Here is a 21,109-nt window from a genome sequence, read left to right as displayed (position 1 = left end):
AACTTCATTGTCATCGTTACATACTAACATAATGACAACGAAATGTCATCTAAGCAAAAAATCAAAAACTATTATTCGACGACCATCCATGTTCATTACACAACAATCATTATAGAGTTCATCTGTCTCGCTACTTACACTTCACATACTTCATGAGAAGAATATCCTTTTTACGCTTAAACTATTGACTAGGACGACCAAAAATTGAATATTTAAACTATTTGCCGGGATAGGGGTAGTACTAGTGAGTATTGAGAACAATGAATCTTGAACCCAATCCTGATCCAACTAGCAGAAAAGGGAAATACGAGCAAGTATAGCATATATGCAGGCATGTAGCTTTACCGTTGTGTTACCAATTTCTTTTTTGAACAAGCAAGATGAAATTCGCGTCAAAAATCATATCAAAATGAGTGATACTTTCCGATTAAAAAGAAAATATAAAATCAATATAGTGAATTAGCGTATTTAACTTTATTCCATCGTAAACCAAAACTCGCCATCCACACGTGGAAACATATCCAAGCCAGACCATGGTAAATCACAAAACCCCTACTACAGTGTGTCCACCCTCCTCTCTCCCTCCTTATCCAACTCTGTGTTTCATCTCTCTCTTACACGACTCCTTTTGCAGTTCTCAGTTTTTTCTGCAAATATAACCTGTTGGGTAATCTCTCTAATTTCATCTTCAAATTGCTGCTCTTTTAGGTTAATTGTAGTTGCCAATTTTTACTCACTTGATGAAATAACAGCTGTAAATAATTGTTACTCCTCGTTTTTGCATTCAAATTTGCATACCCATTTCCAAATTATTATGTAAAATGGTATATTCAAGATGTTCTACATAAGGCCTGCTATGTGTTTGATGAATTGCCTGTGTGAAATCAGTTGGTGTAGAGTTAGTTACTTTTTAAGTGGAAAGTTTGAAACTTTGGCTATAAATTTGGTGGTTGTTATGATTAACTGCATACCCATTAAGGTTGTGTACGTCCGAGTATCCGACCCCTCACACCTCGCAATTTGCGGGATCCTTTGAGGCTGTATCCTTCTTGCACAACATTGAAACTATGGTTTATTTGGTAATATGATCAATTGTTTGTTGGAGCGACTTTTGGTATTTGAGTGTTGTAATTTCTAGCTTCTGCTTACTTTAGGATATGAGAAAATCATCTATTGGGTCAGATTTGGCTGTTCATTCTCGGAATACTGAATACTCAGTTTCTGCTGAACATGTTAGGAACTTCAGTTCGCGTTATTTTTCTTACTCCATAAGAAAATGTTGTATATTAATTCAGTTTAGTTGCGTTTTTAACCCATCTTCCAATTTGTTTCATGATTTCAGTTGAAAGTGTGAGGCCAAAGTGTTGTAAGTGGTAGTACGGCTTGTTCCACACCAGCAACATGGAGCATGGCAACTCTCAGGTCAGCGTTGCCTTCAGTTCCTTCTCATCGTCCATTTAACCAGTTGCCCGTTTCTGCTTCCTGTAAGAGTGCATCAAAGCCTCATAGGCTGGGTCTATCACGACGCAGTTCTAAGCCTCTTCTGTCACAATATAGTGGCCTCAGTGCTCTATGCCCTGTTCTCTCTTAATTTCCCACTGCGCTTGTTATCATCACTTACCCTTAGAGAATGGTTTTAAACAGGCATTTATTTGTGGCAAATCTCTAATGTTATTTTCTTTATCTATACATCATGATTAGGTATAGATTTTCTGAGTATGCCTGGAGAAATATGAATTTATATTGCGACCACGGTAGAGTCATCTGGACAAAGAATATTAATAAACTGAAAGTTGACAAAAACTTTCTGCAATGTTAATTTCTGATGCTGTAATATTCTAAAGATCTCGCTGTTGAGTATCCCTCAATCCTCATCACCATGAAAATAGGGATTTGAATGGACAAACAATATTGTAATGCTTAGGTGTTCATGGATGCCTTGTTCAGAAAACCAAATAATGTTAAATGGGGTTGGAATATTAATTAGGGGATGAAAGAGAAAAGGAAACTTTTATCTAGGCCTTTACTTTTCCGTTTAATAGAAAGCCTAGGCTAATCTCATTGTGTAATACAACAAAAGAGCCTTCATCCGAGATTTATTTGGGATCAACTAATATGAATTATCATTTGAAATGGTTGACAATGGGTAAAATAATGAGAGAAAAGAGAGAAACGGAAAGAAAGGATAAAATGATAAATAATTAGTATACCAATAAGCTAAGAAAGTCAAAACTTAGTCAGCTAGTCTTGCTTGTGACGGGCTAATCCCGTCACAAGCTTGTGACCTCTCACAAAAAGGGAGAGGGGACAAGGTGGGGCACCCCCATGTGCTTCCCACTCACCTCTCAATGAGCATTTTGTGAGAGGAAACGGTATCCGTCACTAGCTTGTGACGAATATCGCCTGTCTTCAATGAGATTTTGTGAAACTTAGTAATGGATGATAATATGCAGTACAATATCTTCAGCAGTGAACTCACACGGGCCATCAATAGCCGCCTTGTGGGGAGGTGGGGGAGGTGTAACATGTCTTGGCTAATAAGGAGTAAGATAGCAGATAATGTCAGTTTTTGTCTATTGATATCTTGCCAACTTTTGTGCGAATGTTTCATCAGCGTCGTGCACTTCTCCAAGGCCTAACACCTCAGCTTCTGAAGCATGGACGCATCAAGAGTTCAAGACTATTAGAGCAAGGGCAAGTGCTGTGAAGTATGCTGAGAAAATGAATACGTTGGCTAAAGAGGGTTCACTTCACAAAAGAAGACGAGCACTTGTTTTTAATGAGGACTCTAGCAAATTGTCCATGCTTTGTTTTCGAGATGGATATGAGGAAAGATACGGAGGATATACAAGGATCATGAGGACTCTGCCAACGAGAGGGGACTATTCCGTTGTGGCATACATTGAGCTCCTTTAGGTACTTTTCTGACTATTTGCCACTTTCTCAAACGTTCTGTAAATAGTTGTTTGGGACAGTTCTGTAAGTTATTTCATTCAGTGCCTGCTTAATTTCAGATCGGTTTATGGCTCATGGCTTACAATCACGAATCCCCTAGTAACCTAGTTTATTATCGTTGTCCTGTCAATTCATATTTAGTGTTCTCCACTTCTCCCTTGCTTTTTGTGCTTCTGTAATTAGTGAAAAGGCCTTACAGGAACTCTGGGGCCTTCAACCACGTTAGTATAGTTGTCATTCCAACTAATGTGTCAGACCAGGATTCTACTTTGGATCGATGGAGTAGGTAGAATCGAATCTTTAGAATCAGATCGTAGGATCGTAAGATTCTACAAACTAACTAAATATAGTTTTTTATTTGGTAAAAACATAAAATCAATGCAAATTCTTATTTTAGGTGGGCTATTTCCCGTCTGAAATAAGATGGACCAAATGTAGCCATTTTACGATAAAATGTTACTATTTTCTGATAAAATGTTACCATCGTTTTTAGGGTAAAAAGTGACAACTTTAGTTATAACATTTTATCATTAAATGGTTACATTCTATTAAAAAAATGTGACCATTTGCAATTCAGTGTTTGGAATATGAGTTACAGATGTTATAGGTTTTCCATTTCCAATTCAATTTTGCTCCTCTTGAATCTTTGTGAAATTAGTCATCCAATACCCCATTTGTTGCATTCGTGCTTCATGTCTATTTCCCCTGTGTTTTACATGTTTTTTGTTCTTTTTTACAGTGTAGATCTCTGTGTTTTTTGATGTGTTATTGATTACCGCGTTCTTCTGGCCTGCTGCTGATGTAATACAAATTTTTTAGTGCTGCGTGACTCTCTTCATTTTAGCATTGTACTCCATAATTCTATGAATGGTTTTAAGTGATATTGTGGACTAAACTTGGGTTGCAATCAATACATCTTTTCCGAATTTGAATCAGGTATTGAGTTGGACATTTTGGTACAGTTTGTTGGTCCGGCTCTCTTGTGTCAGGTCAAACTTCCTTCCAAAACAAACATTGCTGCTGTGACACGAAGGCTCCCGCCTATAGGTTGGAATGTTGGATTAAGTAACATTTCTCTGGTGGCAGATACACAAAGTCACTGACTCTGTATTTCCCATTGTCTATTGGAAAATACTCCCTACATTCTGACTCCTTACATTCTTAGAGTGCCATTTTTTTTACCAGAAGTAATTTGTGTATTTGATGTTTGTTAATACTCGACACTCTGACACTTGACAATGTGCCATTCTTTTGGGAAATACAATTTGTGTTGTGACTAGAAGATTTGACACTGGTAAGTCTTAATTTGTGCATTTTCGAATGATTCAACCCCTTTTAACATGACAAGCCCTAAGCACCTCTTTGTTTATACAAATTGCTGAAGTGGGAACTATTTCTGACTAGTAGTTGGTTAAGAATGAGTCAAGTTATACGGATGGTTTCTGCTTTTGGTTGGATAAGGGAGTCGAACATGCACACGATTTGGCATTTCCCTTGTGTTGAAAACATGAATTCCTTGCATTTTGAAAAAGTACATGCAATTTCCTAAACCAATTCATTGCCTCTATTTTTTTTCATTATTGATCATAATTACTTTTTCCAGCTTTCGATTGGAAGATGACAACTATGACAACTAAGCATCCATATTCCCGTACATTGGAGAAAAGGAACATACCTTTGATGTGATGTATTACATCCGACTTTTTTGCAACTGATTTTTACGTGTATTTTTCTGAGTTTTTAAAGTTTATAAGTTACATTTTAATTTTTCGAGTCAAAACTTAAAATTAACTGAATTTATATGTATAGTTTTTTAGCTATCTTGTAACCTTTTTAGCTTAATATTTAAGTGAAAGAGCTAAGAAACTTTATAGTAAAGCTCATAATCTTTAAAACAAAACTTGATTTTTTTTTTAATAAAACTTGGAAACTACTCAACTAGTTGTAGTGTTGTATAATATATGGACTGCTGTACATTCTAAGCGCGTCATCCAGTTTGGTCACAGAATATTTTTGTACATTTTATATTCACATTTTAGCTTCTATTTTGTACAATTCCGCATTAAGGATTCCACTCCTTTTAACATGATCGGCACTAATAGACTCATTTGTAATACAAATTTCACAAGTGGGAATATTTTCAGGTTTAAACTACTTGTCAGGCTAGGAGTTGGTAAGAAAGAGTCCATCTGTTACAATTGTTAAGTAGTTGACTTCAAGCCTGGCAGATTATATCTTTGATCACAATGAACTCACAAATATCCATCTTTCTTAGCTTATCGGCATTGTAAAAAATTAACATACAATAGTTGTTTGATAGCGGCGGTAATTTTAAGAAGTTTAAATTCCTTGTTTCAGTCTGAAACTGCAGAAACTTTGGGTATGATGGGTGTTGAGGGGCCTGCTCAGGGAATTGTACAAATGGTTGTATCTCGAATCAGCGAAGAGATAAAACTTACTTGGGGATTCAAGAAAGATTTAGGGAAACTCAAAGGCCATCTCACCAAATTAGAAGTCCTATTGCAGGGCGTTGCAGAGTTGAGCGGCAATGATATGATGAATCAGTGGCTCAAGAAGGTGAAAAATGTGGCTTATGAAGCCGACAATTTGCTTGATGAGTATTCATATGAAGTTTTGAAGCGCAGAATTGAGCAGAGATTCCGAACTGGGTTGAGAGCGAAGATTATACTCTTCTTCTCATCCTCCAATCCTGCTGTGTTCCGCATGAAGATTTCTCACAGAGTGAGTGATTTGATGAACTCTGTAGATGAGATCTATAAAGAAGCTAATGATCTTGGCATAAAACCCATCCAAGTAGCTTCTGGCTACACCTATTGCAATTCAGGATCTGACAGAAGCCATGAGTCGGAAGAGCGGCGGCTTCGGAACAGACGACAATGGGTCGATGAAGAGGGGCTAATTGGAAGGGATACTGACATATCTGCCATTACCAAGTTGGTATGCGATCTAAGCAACATGGAAAGAGCTTTAACTATCATTGGAATTGTGGGATTTGCAGGTAATCATTATTTTCTTATCTCCATTTTTAAAAGAAGTAGACTAATTAAGGTGATAGACTGAACTTTAAACTCGGAAGTCTCTCTGACTACTTATGGCCATTTGTCTCGTATCCATTCATAAGCATTTCACAAGCACAATAGAGTAACGTAGTTGCTCTTTCATGTACAAGTTTTACTCTTTCATGGGCAATTTTTCATAATTTTTCCACCCCTACCCTTCTTCTAAGAAAACAACACAAAAAAATCTCTCTCTTCTTATGCCTTTCAAATTTAATCAACTCAACGATTGTACATCCAAATACATACATTAATCAAGTTTAATAACTCTATTTTCAATCATTACACATCAATTTTTTGAATTAATCTAATTATTGGGGTTTAAAAATTAATTTAGTAATATTTTATACATATTAGGGTTTGGAAGGGGGAGGGGTGGCTGCGTTGGCGGGGATGGCCGGCTGGGGTGGATGTGACCGATGGTCAAGGGAGGGGCGGTGGAGTTAGATAGGTAGGACGGCGGAGGCCTCGTGTTTGTGTGAAGGGCGTCGGGAGGAGGTTTAGGGAAGGCGAGTGAGGTGGGGGAGGCCAGCGAGCGAGGAAGGTGGCGGTACTGGCGGAGGTCGCAGTATGCGAACAAAGGTGGGGAAGGGGTGGTAGAGGTGGGGACGGTGGTTGGAAAGGCTGGGACGATGGCATTATTTTTTTTTTATGTTTTAAGGTGGTGGGATGGTGGGTGGCAGAAGGTGTGGGTGGAAGAGGAGAGTGACATGGGTGGTCTTGCAGGCGGGGGATAGGGCGGTGGTGGGAGGTCTTGCCGGCGATAGGGGCTGATTTGGCCGGTGGTTGGGGTGGTGGTTAGTGGTGTAAGGGGGAAGTTGAATGTAAAATTAAAATAATGGTAAAATTGATGAATATGCTAAAATGTGAGGGTAAAATGGTCATTCATGTCCATGATTGAGTAAATCATGTCCATGAATGAGCATCACCCTAGAGTAAAGCGGTCTCACACCATGAGACTCTCCATTGTAAAATAAATAAATAAATAAATAACTATTCGTTTATTGTTGATAAATAAATTGTCTTTTTACACACTCAAAATGTCTCACGCAATAATTACTACTCCCTCATTTCATTGATATCTTCCACTTAAAAAGGGCAATTTTTTTAAGAAATATTATAAACAATGCAAAAATAGATATGAAAAAAAGTAGATGGCCATATGCATGAGAGAAAAGTAAATGACCAATTTACCAAAATGAGAAACTGGAAGAAATCAAAGAAATTATCCAATAAATAAATGTGGAAGATATTGATGAAAATGAAAGTATTTTAGAAGTCCAACCCGCGTGGCACGGTCCCACGATCCGGTACTTACTTTTGTCGGATCGTGGTGCGCACCCTTGGCCGGCTCTAGGGCAAAAATGCAAGCAACATGGAATCTCGTGCTAGTGAAGGGTCGCCCACTAGCACGTTTCTCGGGACTCGAGGTGTGTGTCAGAAATCTTAGTCAGGATTATCAACGGCCAACACACGAAAGCAATAAAAGTAAGCAATACGATTATTGAAAGCAAGAGACAAGCAAGCTTAAGCTTAAAGGTGAGAAGTGGTTTTTATTGACTCACACTCCTCAAAGAGGCTTATTTGATAGTTTTGGTAATGTGCAGAATAGCGATATGTTTTCTAAACGCCTAAAAACATATCGTAAACTAAAAAGCTAGCTCCAAGATTCGACACGCCCACGCACAGAGGGAGTAATCTTGGAGTACTATTGGAGTACTAGTAGAACTAAAAACAGAAATGAAAATACATAAGTGCATAATTGAAATCTAAAGTGTCGGAAGTGAACGAACCGCGCGCGCAATTTCCAGGGATTGTGCGGTGAAATTGCGGCTCCTTACACTCTCCCCCACCTAATATTGTTGCCGCCCTCGGTAACACAAAAATCTCGAATGACGCTTTTGTGAGACATCAGCAGTGAGTTGTGGCCCCACATCTCGGGTTTGGCTTTCTATGTGCTTCGGCTTCGGCATTCAAGGACATGTGTGGTCTCCCGTGTGGAGCTCATGGTAGGAGGCCTTCTCATTTGGGCAAACCAGGACGTCGAATCGACGCGACCCCTTAATGTCATAAGGCCTTCTTCCTTGGGTCTCTCGACCCTCATTGTCTACCCCTGAGAGGTAGTATGAGGTGGTACACTCTCATTATGTCTCCCACGGCTTATGTCTCCCACGGTTCGGGTCTTGTTCGCCCTCGGTGTGTCTTGTTCGCCCTTGGGTGTGCTGAACCTTTGGGCATTCTTCAAGTTAGTACCCCTCGTCACGGCGTTTGTATCACCCTCATTGCGGATATTTGAGGGTTCCCCTTGTCCTTGTCCACATCTACGGTCTTCACTATGAAAGACCCCATTATCATCATGAACTTGGCTACAACACCAACACCACCAAAACCATCGTGAGTACTAAATTGAAGTCATCTAACAGAATGGTGGTGAAGTCGAGCTGCCCACTCCCTCAACTGTTACATCAAGCTCCCCTACTATTCACCCACGTGGACCGCATTCTTCTTAGCCACTCCTTGGATACGTCTCATTTTACTAGGAACATCATAACATCACTCACATCACTACCGAGCCGATCGACGTCTTCTTTAGTCACGAAGTTGTGGGTGGCGCCCGAGCTCGTGCGTGCTTCGCATTCACCGTCACGTCCATGTACATTAATCCCGTGGATCTCTTGGCTAGGGGTTCTTCCAATTTCCCCATCGCACTTATCCTCCGAAGTGACCTATTCGCTGTTAGCCCTTGTGTGTTAGCCTTTGTCATTGTCTGTTAGCCTTTGTCATAACTTGAGTCCTCGTCATGCTCCCCTATTCTAGAAATGGTGAACCAAACAGCCTAACTAAGTAAGGAACAACGTACAACAATCAAAACCCAAAAAATGATGGTATGTGGGTAAAGACGATGAGGGTGTGAGAGCACTCATATGAATAAAATGAACGAAGGGGGAAATAATTGAGAAAATCGAAGGTAAGAGAGAGTAGGAAGGAGGAGAATTGAGTGGCCGAGGAATGAGGATGGATGGAAGACGTGGAATTAAACAAAGCCAAGGAAGGATTTGGGTTAGTTGAAGGAAGGGTTATTGAGTATTGGGCCGAACGGGACTCAATCGCACACACCCGCCAATTCAATACCAAACCCGCCCACATAAGTTCAACTATTCATTATGCTCTTGGTGATAATCGGCCGACGCTAGACCTTGCAAAAGCCGTTTACGGCTGACCTAAGACCCACTACATATTTCGATATGAAAAAAAAAAAAAAAATGAACTATGAACTAATCAAGAGAATTTAGTAAAGTTATAAAACGCGCTTGATGAATTTTTTTCTTTAACATAAAACTATTGATTACAAGTAATATTTTTTCTCAAATTATTTTAATGATATTTTTTTTGACAAAACTAATAATATCAGTTTAATTTTTTGTTTTATACAAAATGTGTCAAGTCATTCTCTAATGGAGTATATAATAATACATAACAAAAATTTAGAAATTTACAGTTTATAAATTATAGTGAATTTATCTTATTTTAATTAAAATATTATAATTTAGATTTTGAAGAAAATATTATTATTTGATTAAAAGATTATATTTTGATGAAATGCTAATAAGTTAAAAAAATAAGTGTGTTTGTTTTCTTATTTAGTTTCATGCATTTTGGAGGGAAAACTTAGAGAGTTTTATTCTCTTAGTATATAGGGGGATGCCTTTTGGAGGGAAAATTGTAGACAGTTTTATTCTCTTAATATAGGGGGATGACATTATCTTTCTTTAATAATGTTTATTTCAATATCAACAAACTTAATTCTTTTATACGGTAATAGCATCAAGATTTGGAATGAGACTGGACATATAGATCTCAACAATCCCGAAAAAATGAGTATTATTAGTAAGGAAGAAATCTGGTCCGAAAACCTAGAAACGGTTTTCTAAAACTAAATTTTGACGGATTGAAAATAAATGGAATAAAGCTGCTTTAGGATATTCTATAAGAGATCATAATAGTAAAATCGTTTTGTTAGGAGCAAAAAAGTGCGGATCTAATAGTATTCTCTCGTTTTAAAAGAAGACATTTTAGCGGCTAAATACTTAGGAATCTCAAAGTTAATTGTGGAAGGTGATAATTTATGCTTTATTAACTCAATTCATAGTATCTGATAGATTCATTGGGAAATTTCTAATATTATCAAGGATGTCAAATTAGACCTTCATTTCTTCGATGAAATGATAATTAAACATTGCTTTCGTGAAGCAACTTTCAACAAGGTTGCTGACTTTATGGCTTCTATTGGACATTTATGTCCAACTCTTTCGAGGTGGTTTGAAAGCCAGTGACTTAACTTACACATTTTACTCATTGGAGTACACATTTGACCATTCTACCCCTCTCATTTCCCCATCTTGTGTGCTACATGAAAAAAAAAAAAAAAACACCCCAAACTTGTAGAGTACACACCAATACACCATCCACCCTACCACCACCGTCGATTATCCGCCGGTCGACAGGCTGCCATTTTCTCTCTTTGTCAGACCAATTTCCCAATTTCCCTGTCCTGCATCCCTCGCCCCCATCGGCGACCGAAAGTATGTGAGCAATATTTAATTCCATGGCGAATTGGCAAGGAAGCTTAAAATCCATCAAAACATTACGTTATTGTGTGTACCAAATGAATATCTCAAGTACGCAATAGTTCCAACACTTGTTGTATCAACCCTAATAAATCATCATTAACATCTGGGTTCAATATACGGCCATAATAATCAAATGTTGTCCATCAATACTTTAATAATCAGTATTCTCTAGAAATTAGATGTTATTTGATAAATTTGAGAGGTTGTTAGATTTGAATTTGAGAGAATTAGGTTTTTCCTTTGTCAAGTTCAAGGGTAATCAAATGGAAAGTATTAGGTAAAAAGTACTCTAGTAAGTAAATGTGTATTACGAAAATAAATTGCGAAAAAAAAGGTTATTTTATGGGAAAAATGCAACCTAAGCCCCCTCTTCTCATATAAATCAATCTTAGGGGGCGTTTGGTTGGGGGTCTATAAGAAAGGGAAAGGGAAACAAAGTTATTGATTTCCTTTCTTGGTGTTTGTTTGACACAAACAAAGAGAATGAAACTCTCTTCCTTACCCCTCAATTCATCTAATTCCTTACCCCCCACCCCCCTAAGGTATGAGATTTCATTACCCTTGTTACCCTTCAACCATCTTATTTATCTGTTACCACACTTGCGACTCCCACCACACCAGTTACCATCAATACGTCATCACCACCACAACCACCATGACGCCACCACCGCCACAACCACCATGACGCCACCACCATCACAACCACCATGATGCCGCCACCACCACTATCACCACCACCAAAGCCACCCCACTAGCACCACCACCACCACGACGCCATCGCCACCACCACCATCACCACCAAAACCACCACCACAGCCACCCCACATAAACCACCACCGCCACAACCACCATGACGCCACCACCACCATCACCACCACCACAACCACCCCACCTAAACCACCACCCGCACACCAAAACAAACCACAACCCACCATACTTGATTTTCTTGATGTAACCAAACAACTAGTTAAGTTTTAGGTAATTCCTTACCTTTCCCCCTCTTACCCTTTCTAATTTCCTTTCCCTTTCCCTTTCTCTAACCAAACGAGAAAAATCTCATTTTTGACGTCATTTAATTGGCCATAATTGACCTCTTAATGCCGGTTTCCCAACAGGTCATTATTTATTTGTTTATTTTCTTTTCTAGTTCCTCCTTCATCCTTTCTTTCCTCTATTATTTTTTCATCTTTCATTTTTCGTTTCTTCTTAATTATTCTGTAATGGGAGGGGAGGGTTGTCGATGGCCGTGGTGGTGAATGGTGGTGGAGTAATTGAGTTTTGAAATCTCGCTTCAAATCAGCATCCACGTCCATATTTCATCAATTTTCTGGGTTTTTGTTCTTTCCTCGTATGAATCTTAAAATCCAAAGGATAATTACATGTACACCTAAGACATACTCCAACCATTCTCTACTACCAACCATTCATTACCGTCACTCTTTATCTAGAACAATATCTAGAACTAGAGCTGATCATTTGCGGGCTTGGGCTGACCCGTAGCAAGCCTGCCCTATTAAAAAGTGTCCAACGGGCCTAATTTTATGTCCGTATCCGCTATAACGGGCTTATTAAAGATGCCCAAGCCCACCTAGTATAAGTTGGTGGGCTTGCCCATGGGCTGCCGGGCTTTGAAACTTATTAGACACTGAGTTAAAAATGGTGTATATGTGTACAAAAAATTCAACAGTATAGTATAGCTTTAGCTTTGTGCGACAACTGATAACGATTGGTTTGTGACATAGACGCATGGCAAATTAAGGGTATTATAACCAGTAAGTGTGCGTGGGTGATGTTTTGGGATTTCAATGTTTCATTTCAATTAATTTGGCTGTTTGATTGTTACATTGGCTTTGGTCAGTTAATTAGTTTGGATATGATTTTAAGAAAGTAAAATTACATTAGAAGCTCAAATGGGCTTAGCCGGTTATTCACGAACATTTTTGTTTAGTCCATACCCTCCATTAATTTAGCAGAGCGAGTTTTCCTTAACCATTAACCATTTATTTTAATATTTTTCGTGACCAAGTCCGCGAAGTAGTGGGCCGGATAGGCTTCCTCCTTCTTAGGTTTCCTCCTTCCTCAATTTCATCTATCTCAACTCATCAATTTCTCCCACCAATTCAGATCTTTCCGTTTCGGGTATTGAACTCTCCCTTTGATTCTTTTCCTCACTTCCTCCTTAATCAATTTCATCAAGTAATCTGGGCGCATCAAGAATCCATCATATCAGATTTGACGAGATTTGATGATGAATGTTTGTGGTAGGGATGAAGATGAAGATGAAGATAAGGATGCCGTTTTTAGAGATTTCTAGTGATTAAGATTGAAGTTTTTAGAGGATAGGTGAAATATTTAGATTTGTAAAGAAATCAATTGGGGGGATATAATTTAGAGGCGAGGAAATCAATTTGGGGAAAAATAATTTAGGGGGCGTTTGTTTCGCGCATGGGTATGGGTTTGGAATCAGGAATCATACCTGGATGGTATGGGGTTGGAACTCCATTCCTCATACCTTGCGTTTGTTTCAATTGTAGGCTGTATGGATTTGAAACTAAGCTAAAGTTGAAATAGGTAAAATCCAATACTTTAAATAATATTTTTAACATATAAAATCATGAAAATAAAGATTTAATCAAATAATTATGTAAAATGTTTCGTTTACAATAATGTAATAGTATTTTTTTTCACATTTTTGTTTAATATAGTTTGATACCCATGGGTATCAATCTCATACCCACCCCCCTCCTTGGGTATGAGAAACCCATACCTCATGGGTTTGAGGTATTGGTATGAAACCTCCAAATTTGCCAAACAAACACTTGGTATGGGTTTGACTCATTCCAAACCCATACCTCATACCTTTTGTGTTTGAACCAAACACCCCCTTAGGGTTTTTGATTGATTAACGGAGTAAAGATGTTCAGTGATGTTTTTGTTTACGTAATTGCTAAATCCTACACATCCTTTTACTTAATCCTACACATTTTGTCAACTTTTTCCACAATTACCCTTTCTCTAAAAAAAAACTCTCTTTTCCTCTTTCCAAAACCTAATTAAAATTATCCCAAATTTTCAATTATGAATTGTAGAAGGCAATTAAACAGACAATTACTTCATTTTGTAGATTAAATTTACATAAATTTCGATCAAATGTTATGTGAATTGGATTTATTAACTTTTTGGGTCAAATATAATTGATGAACTCCTCCATCGACTGAATTTATCAACATTGTATTGCAATCTAAGTTTGTTCAGAGGTGGGCCACCGTGGTGGGGCGCCGACAAGGCGGAGATGTCGCGCGGTTGGGCGCCGGCGAGGGTGGGAAACGCGGTGCAGTACGTTGTGGGTGAAGGGTGGTTGGTTGGGCAACTACATGTGTCGAAAGTGGATAGGCAAGGGAGGGGATGTGGGATGGAGCGGCGGTCGTATGGCGTGATGGGGTTGTGAACGGGCGAGGGTGGGGCGATGCAGGCGGCCCGGTGGTGGGTGAAGGCTGGCTGGTAGGGGTGGTTTGGGGGGTTGGCATTTTTTTTTTGGTTTATCAGGAGAAGAGTAGAGAAAGGGGAGATGGGTTTAGAGTTGGCTGAAAAAAATGAGGGGTAATGTCGGAACAAGTCTCAAATTTGTGTAGGATTAAGTAAATTTTCGTGTTGGAAATAGGAGGTCCCTTTGTTTATCATTAAAATAAAAGAGTTCAAGAGGAAATATAACCGGTTTTACACGTATCCATTCCAAGAAATAAGTATAAGTTAAATAACGTCACATATAAGATTATTTAAGTAATGTATCGCCTGAAATGTATCAGTATTGGACGCGGTGGTTACGAAACATCCCAAGATGGTGAATTAAAAAATAGGAAAATATCGATCAAAACTGTTATACGAGAGGAATGAGTTATAACTTGTAGCGGCCAAATCTTTTAATAAAAAGTTCTTAAAAATGGTATAGCATCAGTCAAATCTTATCTTTATAAATACAAGATCATTTATTCAATCCTGCACGTCTTCTTTTTCAATTGATATTGCTGAGGTCATTTAGACATAACTATGGGCCATTTAGCTTTTCTTGATTTTTTTTCCATGTTAGTTAGACAAACACAAGTGTAATATTTTACTAAGGAAAAAAGAAGAGAAAAATGAAACATACATCGTATGTATTACCTCAGACTTATTTGTTTTTGAGTTTTTGTGTATTTTTTCTGAGCTTATTAAAGTGTATAAGTTAGATTTTAATTTTTTTTCGTCAAAACTCAAATTTAATTAAGCTTATATGTAATGTTTTTGAGTTATAATGTAATTTTTTGAGCTTAATGTTTTAGTGAATGAACTCAAAAACTTTATAGTAAAACTCATAATTTTGAAAACAAAACTCAAAAACTTTATTATAATGCTCAAAAACTATACAACTGGTCGTAGTACATCGGATGTATAATCCACTTACTCAAAAAAGAATCACATGGAAGATTTTATTTTTTAAAATTTTCAATCCAACAAAATTACAAAATGTAAAAAAAAGAAATTCACTTTTTTTTAGGTTAAAAAATTACCATTTTGACAAAAATTTCAAAATGGAAAAATAAAACTAATCACCTCTTTACGAAGGAGGAAATTCAACCGTCTTGCCTAAAAAATGGGACGCGTACGCACAAAAACAGTGAAGAAATCATCACGACAAGTAATAGATACCGTGACTATTTCATTAATAAAATCACCTCATTATATCGTATTATATCATCTTATAGAAAAGTACTACTCGAAAATGAAACTAGACTTCCACACGAACAAGAAAGTCCATGAAGAAGTAGCAATCATCCCTTCAAAGAGATGATAAATTATACTCCCTTTGTCCCGGTCATTTGTTGTCATTTTCTATTTTGGGGTGTCTAAGTCAATTGTTGTCCTTTCTATTTTAGGAATTTGTTGAACAATTTGATCATTCACACTCAATTTGGTTCATATGTCATTTAGTAATTGGCCCTCTCCTCTTTCCTTGGTCTTTCTGCCAAAACCTAAGGACAACAAATGATCGATTTCATAACATAATATTTCTTTACAAAAACAAGGTCGTATGAATTATTCTGCAAAAATATAGAATTTTGGAGCATATCAAAAATAAAATCAGAAGAAAAATCAATTCATCATCCTTGTCATCTTACTCAAATTATTATAAAAATATTCAGGTGATTGAGATGAATTCTTTTATTCTGAATCCAAAAATTTACATTCAAAACTTTTAAAAATCTTAAAGCAACATGTAGAACATTAAAAAAAAAAGGTTAGTAATTTGTTTGATGATAAAAAGAATTCAGAAAAATGAAAAACTTAAAAAAAATTTAAAATCTGAAACCGACTAATCAACTCCATAAATATGCACTTCGTATGATATAAGTTCTCAAGTCTCAACTAATGTTCCAAATAATTCTTTTTTTACCTTTTTTTTAACGGGGTAAAACTTAAAAGTCAGTATTTTGACTATTGCACGCGTAAGATGTAAGGGAAAACTTACATCACGGTTAGTAAATCTGCGTAATAAGTCGCAATATGTTGACTATTGTCATAGATAAGTGCCTAAATTATGTTTAGCTACTGAAATGCACACAGATCCTTTTTCCCATTTCATGTCCCATCTTGTATCTCATTACTTCTCCTAATGACACATTAGCACTTTAAGATGTAATATTACCATTTTTATTATTTCAAGTGTGATGTCTCAAGATCTTAAGGGGATGGGACATAAAAGTGGGACAGTTGATCTCTACTGACTGAAATGAGCAGTTTACATCACTCCTGACTTGTATTTCGTACGCAATGTGCGTTCATGAGTCATGACAATGTATATGACATTCTACAAATATATGTTCTTGTTAGGCCTTGGAAAGACGGCACTGAGCAAACGGATCTCCAAGACAGAACAAGTGACCGAGTACTTCAACTGTCAAATTATTTGGCTTGTCGTTTCTCACAAGTTTGATCTTGTAGACATTCTTAATAAACTGGTTGAAAACCTTTATGGCAGTGCATCCACCATGTCAGACAGTTCCGCGCTAGTAAACAAGGTAAGGGAGAGGTTGAAGGGTAAGAGGTACTTGCTTATACTTGATGACGTCTGGAATACTACTGATTGGGAGCCTCTAAGATGTGCTTTAAAAGAAGTAGGTGGAACCAATGGCACTTGCATTCTTACGACTTCTCGTAACAAAAATGTTGTGGCGAAGATGGAGACATATTGTTATGGTGAAGATGATAGAATGACCATTCAAGAGCCCTTTATTTATGAACTACAAGGTCTAGAAAAAAAGGAAAGTTGGTCTCTTTTCGAGAAAAGAGTGGGTCATGGCCATTTGGAATCCAAAGAGAAGCAATTGATAGGGAGAAGAATGATGCTATGTTGCAAAGGTGTTCCTCTGGCCATAAGAGCATTAGGAGATATGTTGAGGAACCAAAGCCTCAAAAAATGGAAAGAAATTGAGATAAGTGAATTATGGGAGAAGGAAGATAGGTATGGGATTATGCCTTCTTTAGAGCTAAGTTACCATTATTTGCCAGACATGTATTTGAAAAGATGCTTTTCATATTGTGCCATTTTCAAGGAAGATGAGGAGATTAGTAAGGACAATCTGATCCAACTCTGGATGGCACAGGGATTTTTACTCCCCTACAGTGAGATGGAGGCCATTGGGGATCAATACTTTGATATCTTGTTGGATAGTTCCTTATTTCAAGATGCAAAACTAGATATCATTGGGAATGTGAAGTCATTTAAGATACATGATCTTGTGTTATCTCTCGCTCGTAATGTTTCAGGAGGGGAGTGCTTGAATTTGGTGGAAACAAATGATGATCATATTCTTGAAGTGAAGCAAAACACTGAGCTTTCTGATGTCACACACTTATCTACTATGCGCAATACTAGTGAAAACAATTTCAATCCTGAATTCTTGAACAAGTTGCGTACATGTTATTACGCGGTAAGAGGATTTGAGTTGGGTCGCACATTTTCTGAATGCATTCTAGTTCATTGTCAACAATTAAGGTCCTTATGTTTGCAAAGGCTTGCCCTGGAGGATTTACCAGAGTCGTTTGGCAGCTTGAAGCATTTGAGATACCTCGATATCTCAGGGAACAAGTTCAAAAAACTTCCAATCAGGGTCACGAAACTATATCAATTGCAAACATTGAGGATTGAAAATAACTACGGTGGTTTTCCTGTTCTTTCGGAAGAAGTAACCACCTTGGTAAGTCTACGACACATTATTTGCAGTGCTGGTTGGACTGGAATCGGTGTACCAAAGGGGTTGGGCAAATTGACTGCTCTAAGGAGTTTGCCTCCAATATATATGGAAAAGAAATGGGGTGGTAGTGTAACTGAGCTCGAATTTTTAAACAGCCTTCGTGGTCGTTTGGAGATCAATCGTGTTGATTTTATGAAAGTTGAAGAAGCTAGAAGCCTACATCTAGAAAGCAAGCTAAATATCGAACAATTAGTCCTAAATTGGCAAAATTACGGAATTTCAGTAACCAATCTTGTTGAGAGTAAAAGTCAGAATAAGATAATCAAAGTCATGAAACCCCATGAGAACTTGGCCGAGGTGGAGATTAACTACTATTGCGGTACGAAATTTCCACAATGGCTGACCACCCCAGTTGCTGGTTCTCTACGGAACATTGTCTCCCTCAAACTGTCTTTCTGCACATATGCTGAGGGAAATCTGAACCTAGAGAACCTTACATCCCTTCGTTTCTTGACCTTAATCTGCTGCAGTAAGTTAACTATCTCGTTTACATATCGTGGGTTCGAATACTGCAAATTTCTCGAGGAACTAAAGATAACATTCTGTGATGCTGTCAGTTATCTTCCAGATATGTCTCCCTTAAACCATCTTCGTAAGCTAGAGATCTTATACTGTCCAATTATGACCCAGGACGTATTTGATTGGACAAATCTTTTCAATCTGAGAGAGGTGAGCACGGATACACCAATGCCTACAAACCGCATAGAAAGTCCTGTTTATAAATCCCTTCAAAGATTGGTCATAAACGGAAGGAGAATGGAAACTCTTCCTGAACAAATTTGGAGATTCAGAGTGCTAAAACATCTGGAAATAAGTTTTTTCAATAAGTTGAAGACATTACCGGATTGTCTAGATAAGCTGACATTGCTGTGTACACTTACACTCAAATCTTTGCCACTGTTGAACTGCCTACCTTCTGAATCTGCCATGGAAGGTCTGTCCAACTTAGAATTTATTGACATCGTACGCTGTCCTGTGCTGGTGGAACAATTAAATAAAAGGGGAGCTGAATGGCTTAAAATTGCCCATGTTACAAAAGTTCGAATGTGATTTCAGCAAATCTTTTCGTACACTTGGCAAACGGCCCATTCGAGTTGGTTAGTTAGGTCTAATTGCTCTGGGTAATAATATGCACATTCTCAGGCCGGGTGCTGTAAGTTTGGTTTCGGGTCTAGTTTTGGGGTGGTTATGGAGTCATTTTAGAATAGGTTGTCTATGAGGTATTTATCATTTGCTATGTATACTTGGTATATTGTCAATTAGTCAGGCCATGTGGTTTCAGGTCGGGACCATATCGGGTCCAGTACTATATGGTCTGAGTCTGGTATGGGTCATATGGGTAAATTTGGCTCTCAGGTGAGGTCAGTATTGCCTGTAAGTAGCTGTTCTCTTGTGATTCCTGTAAACTTGAGCGGTACGTGCATTTGGACATATGGGAGGTTTATCAGAGGACTAGGTGATATTTCCAAGCTTTGCCGTTCAATCTAACCAGAGCCATCTTATAGACGGTTAATTGACTTTGTAAAAAAAAATTGAAATTGGTCTCCATGTAATGGAGGCAGAAAGGTCGACAAGCAGAGGTGATTCTAGAGGGGGTGCAGGGGGTTCATCTGCACCCCCAAAGATAACTAAAAGTTCTGTAGTAGAGAAATAATATAGCTTCAGTGGTGTAGTGGTTTGAGCGTCAACTGTTTATCTATGAGGTAGCAGGTTCAAGTCCCATTGTCTGCTGCTTTTTTAATTAAATTTTCTAAGCTTGTCCCTTTGTACACGAGATATAAGCATGTGAATTGAGATTTAACTTGGGACTTATTGGGATTTTTCTTTTTTTTTTTGAACTTTTTTGATATAATGAATTTATCTATTATTAATTGTACAACAGGTCTCATGTAAGATTGTTGTACAAATATTTATTGTATAATCATCCTTTATTTATCAAGACACGTACAACCAAAGTTTGGTAAGTATCTTTGTGGGTATGTATACTCGAGTAACATTGAAGGCATTTTTTCAATAAAGTATATACATAACCACCCTATTCAAGTTTTTGTGAGTTTTGTAAAATAATACCTTAGCAAAATTACAAGCACCATTTAACTTTTGAATAAATTTTAAGAGTATATTTGTGAATTACTCTACATTTTTTTTGGACTCGTCTAATAGTTTCATAATATAGAGTCTCACAAAAAAAACACGAGAAAAATATTAATTTTGTTATATACTCCCTCCTATTTCCTTATATCTTCCCCTTTCTTTTGGGCACAAAAATTAAGAAAATGGAAGAAAGAAGGAATAAAGTAGAATAAAGTATTGTAAGTTGTGAAATTTATAGGTGAGAAAAAATAATAAATAATGAATGATGAATAAATAATAGATAAAGTAATGAGAGTTGTTGATTTTTTAGGAGAGAGAAATTAATAAAAAATGAATGAAACTTACCAAAAAAGGAAAGAGGGAAGATAATCAAACTTGTGTGAAAAAGGAAAGAGGGAAGATAATAGGAAATTGGAGGGAGTATTTATAATAAATTATGCTTTTGGCCTCAATTTTTTTGGTTTAAACTCGAGCACGCTAAGCAAAATTTCGCGAGTGGATATCCTCTGTCCCATTTGGTGTCCCAATGTGTGTGTCACTCCAATCACATTCTAACACATCAACAAATTAATATAATTATTGCAATATTTTATTTTGCAACAAGTAATGTGTCAAAAGGTGAATGGAGTGGCACACACAATGGGACACAAAAATGGGACAGAGGATCCTTACTGAAATTTCGCACCCCCTTTATCCAATTTCTAGAATCGCCCCTGTCGACAAGATGTGTTTGTTAAACTTATTGAATTGTACTTTTGTCCTGTTAATTAATTGAAGGTTGGCTTTTAGGAGTAGTACTAGTTTTTAACCCGTGTAAAATTGCACGGGTATGTAATTTAATATTGTAGATTAGCAAGATTTATAAAAAAACATAATTACATTTTCTATGTAGATTTGAATTATAAATTACATTTGTAATTATCAAAGAGGACGTAAAATACATGATATCTTAGGTTTATTGTCCGAGTACTGACTAAATTATGATTTGTCCTCTTGATAGTTAAAGTATGAATACCTACTTAACATAGTAATCGAGAGACTGAGTAAAAGCCGAGAAATA

The 21,109-nt window shown here is 37.3% G+C and overlaps 1 protein-coding gene across 3 annotated transcripts; it reads left to right on the top strand.

Annotated features, from left to right (window-relative positions):
* Window positions 1–426: 426 nt before the first annotated feature.
* On the top strand, window positions 427–19,412 carry LOC141601295 (putative disease resistance protein RGA4). Of its 3 annotated transcripts, none has more exons than XM_074421565.1 (5): window positions 427–667; window positions 1,343–1,422; window positions 2,615–2,916; window positions 5,314–5,974; window positions 16,532–19,412. In XM_074421565.1, the coding sequence occupies exons 4-5, from the start codon at window positions 5,338–5,340 to the stop codon at window positions 19,003–19,005; spliced, it is 3,111 nt and encodes a 1,036-aa protein (XP_074277666.1). In that variant the 5' UTR covers window positions 427–667; window positions 1,343–1,422; window positions 2,615–2,916; window positions 5,314–5,337; the 3' UTR covers window positions 19,006–19,412. The 3 variants fall into 3 exon arrangements, 2 of the variants coding, with proteins under 2 accessions (XP_074277666.1, XP_074277668.1); XM_074421567.1 differs by having other exon boundaries at window positions 428–667; window positions 5,482–5,974; XR_012524351.1 differs by lacking the exons at window positions 5,314–5,974; window positions 16,532–19,412 and adding an exon at window positions 3,892–4,684 and having other exon boundaries at window positions 455–667.
* Window positions 19,413–21,109: the final 1,697 nt, after the last annotated feature.

The sequence above is a fragment of the Silene latifolia genome, chromosome 1, assembly GCF_048544455.1.
Source record: "Silene latifolia isolate original U9 population chromosome 1, ASM4854445v1, whole genome shotgun sequence".
NCBI lineage: Eukaryota > Viridiplantae > Streptophyta > Magnoliopsida > Caryophyllales > Caryophyllaceae > Silene > Silene latifolia.
This window is presented reverse-complemented; position numbering and strand designations above follow the sequence as displayed.

What these genes read in the sequence shown, in the direction of transcription:
- LOC141601295 (XM_074421565.1), top strand. Translation starts at nt 5,338, where the DNA reads ATGATGGGTGTTGAGGGGCCTGCTCAGGGAATTGTACAAATGGTTGTA. An exon ending in TGGAATTGTGGGATTTGCAG is followed by an intron (nt 5,975 to 16,531) that starts GTAATCATTATT and finishes TGTTCTTGTTAG; the next exon opens with GCCTTGGAAAGACGGCACTG.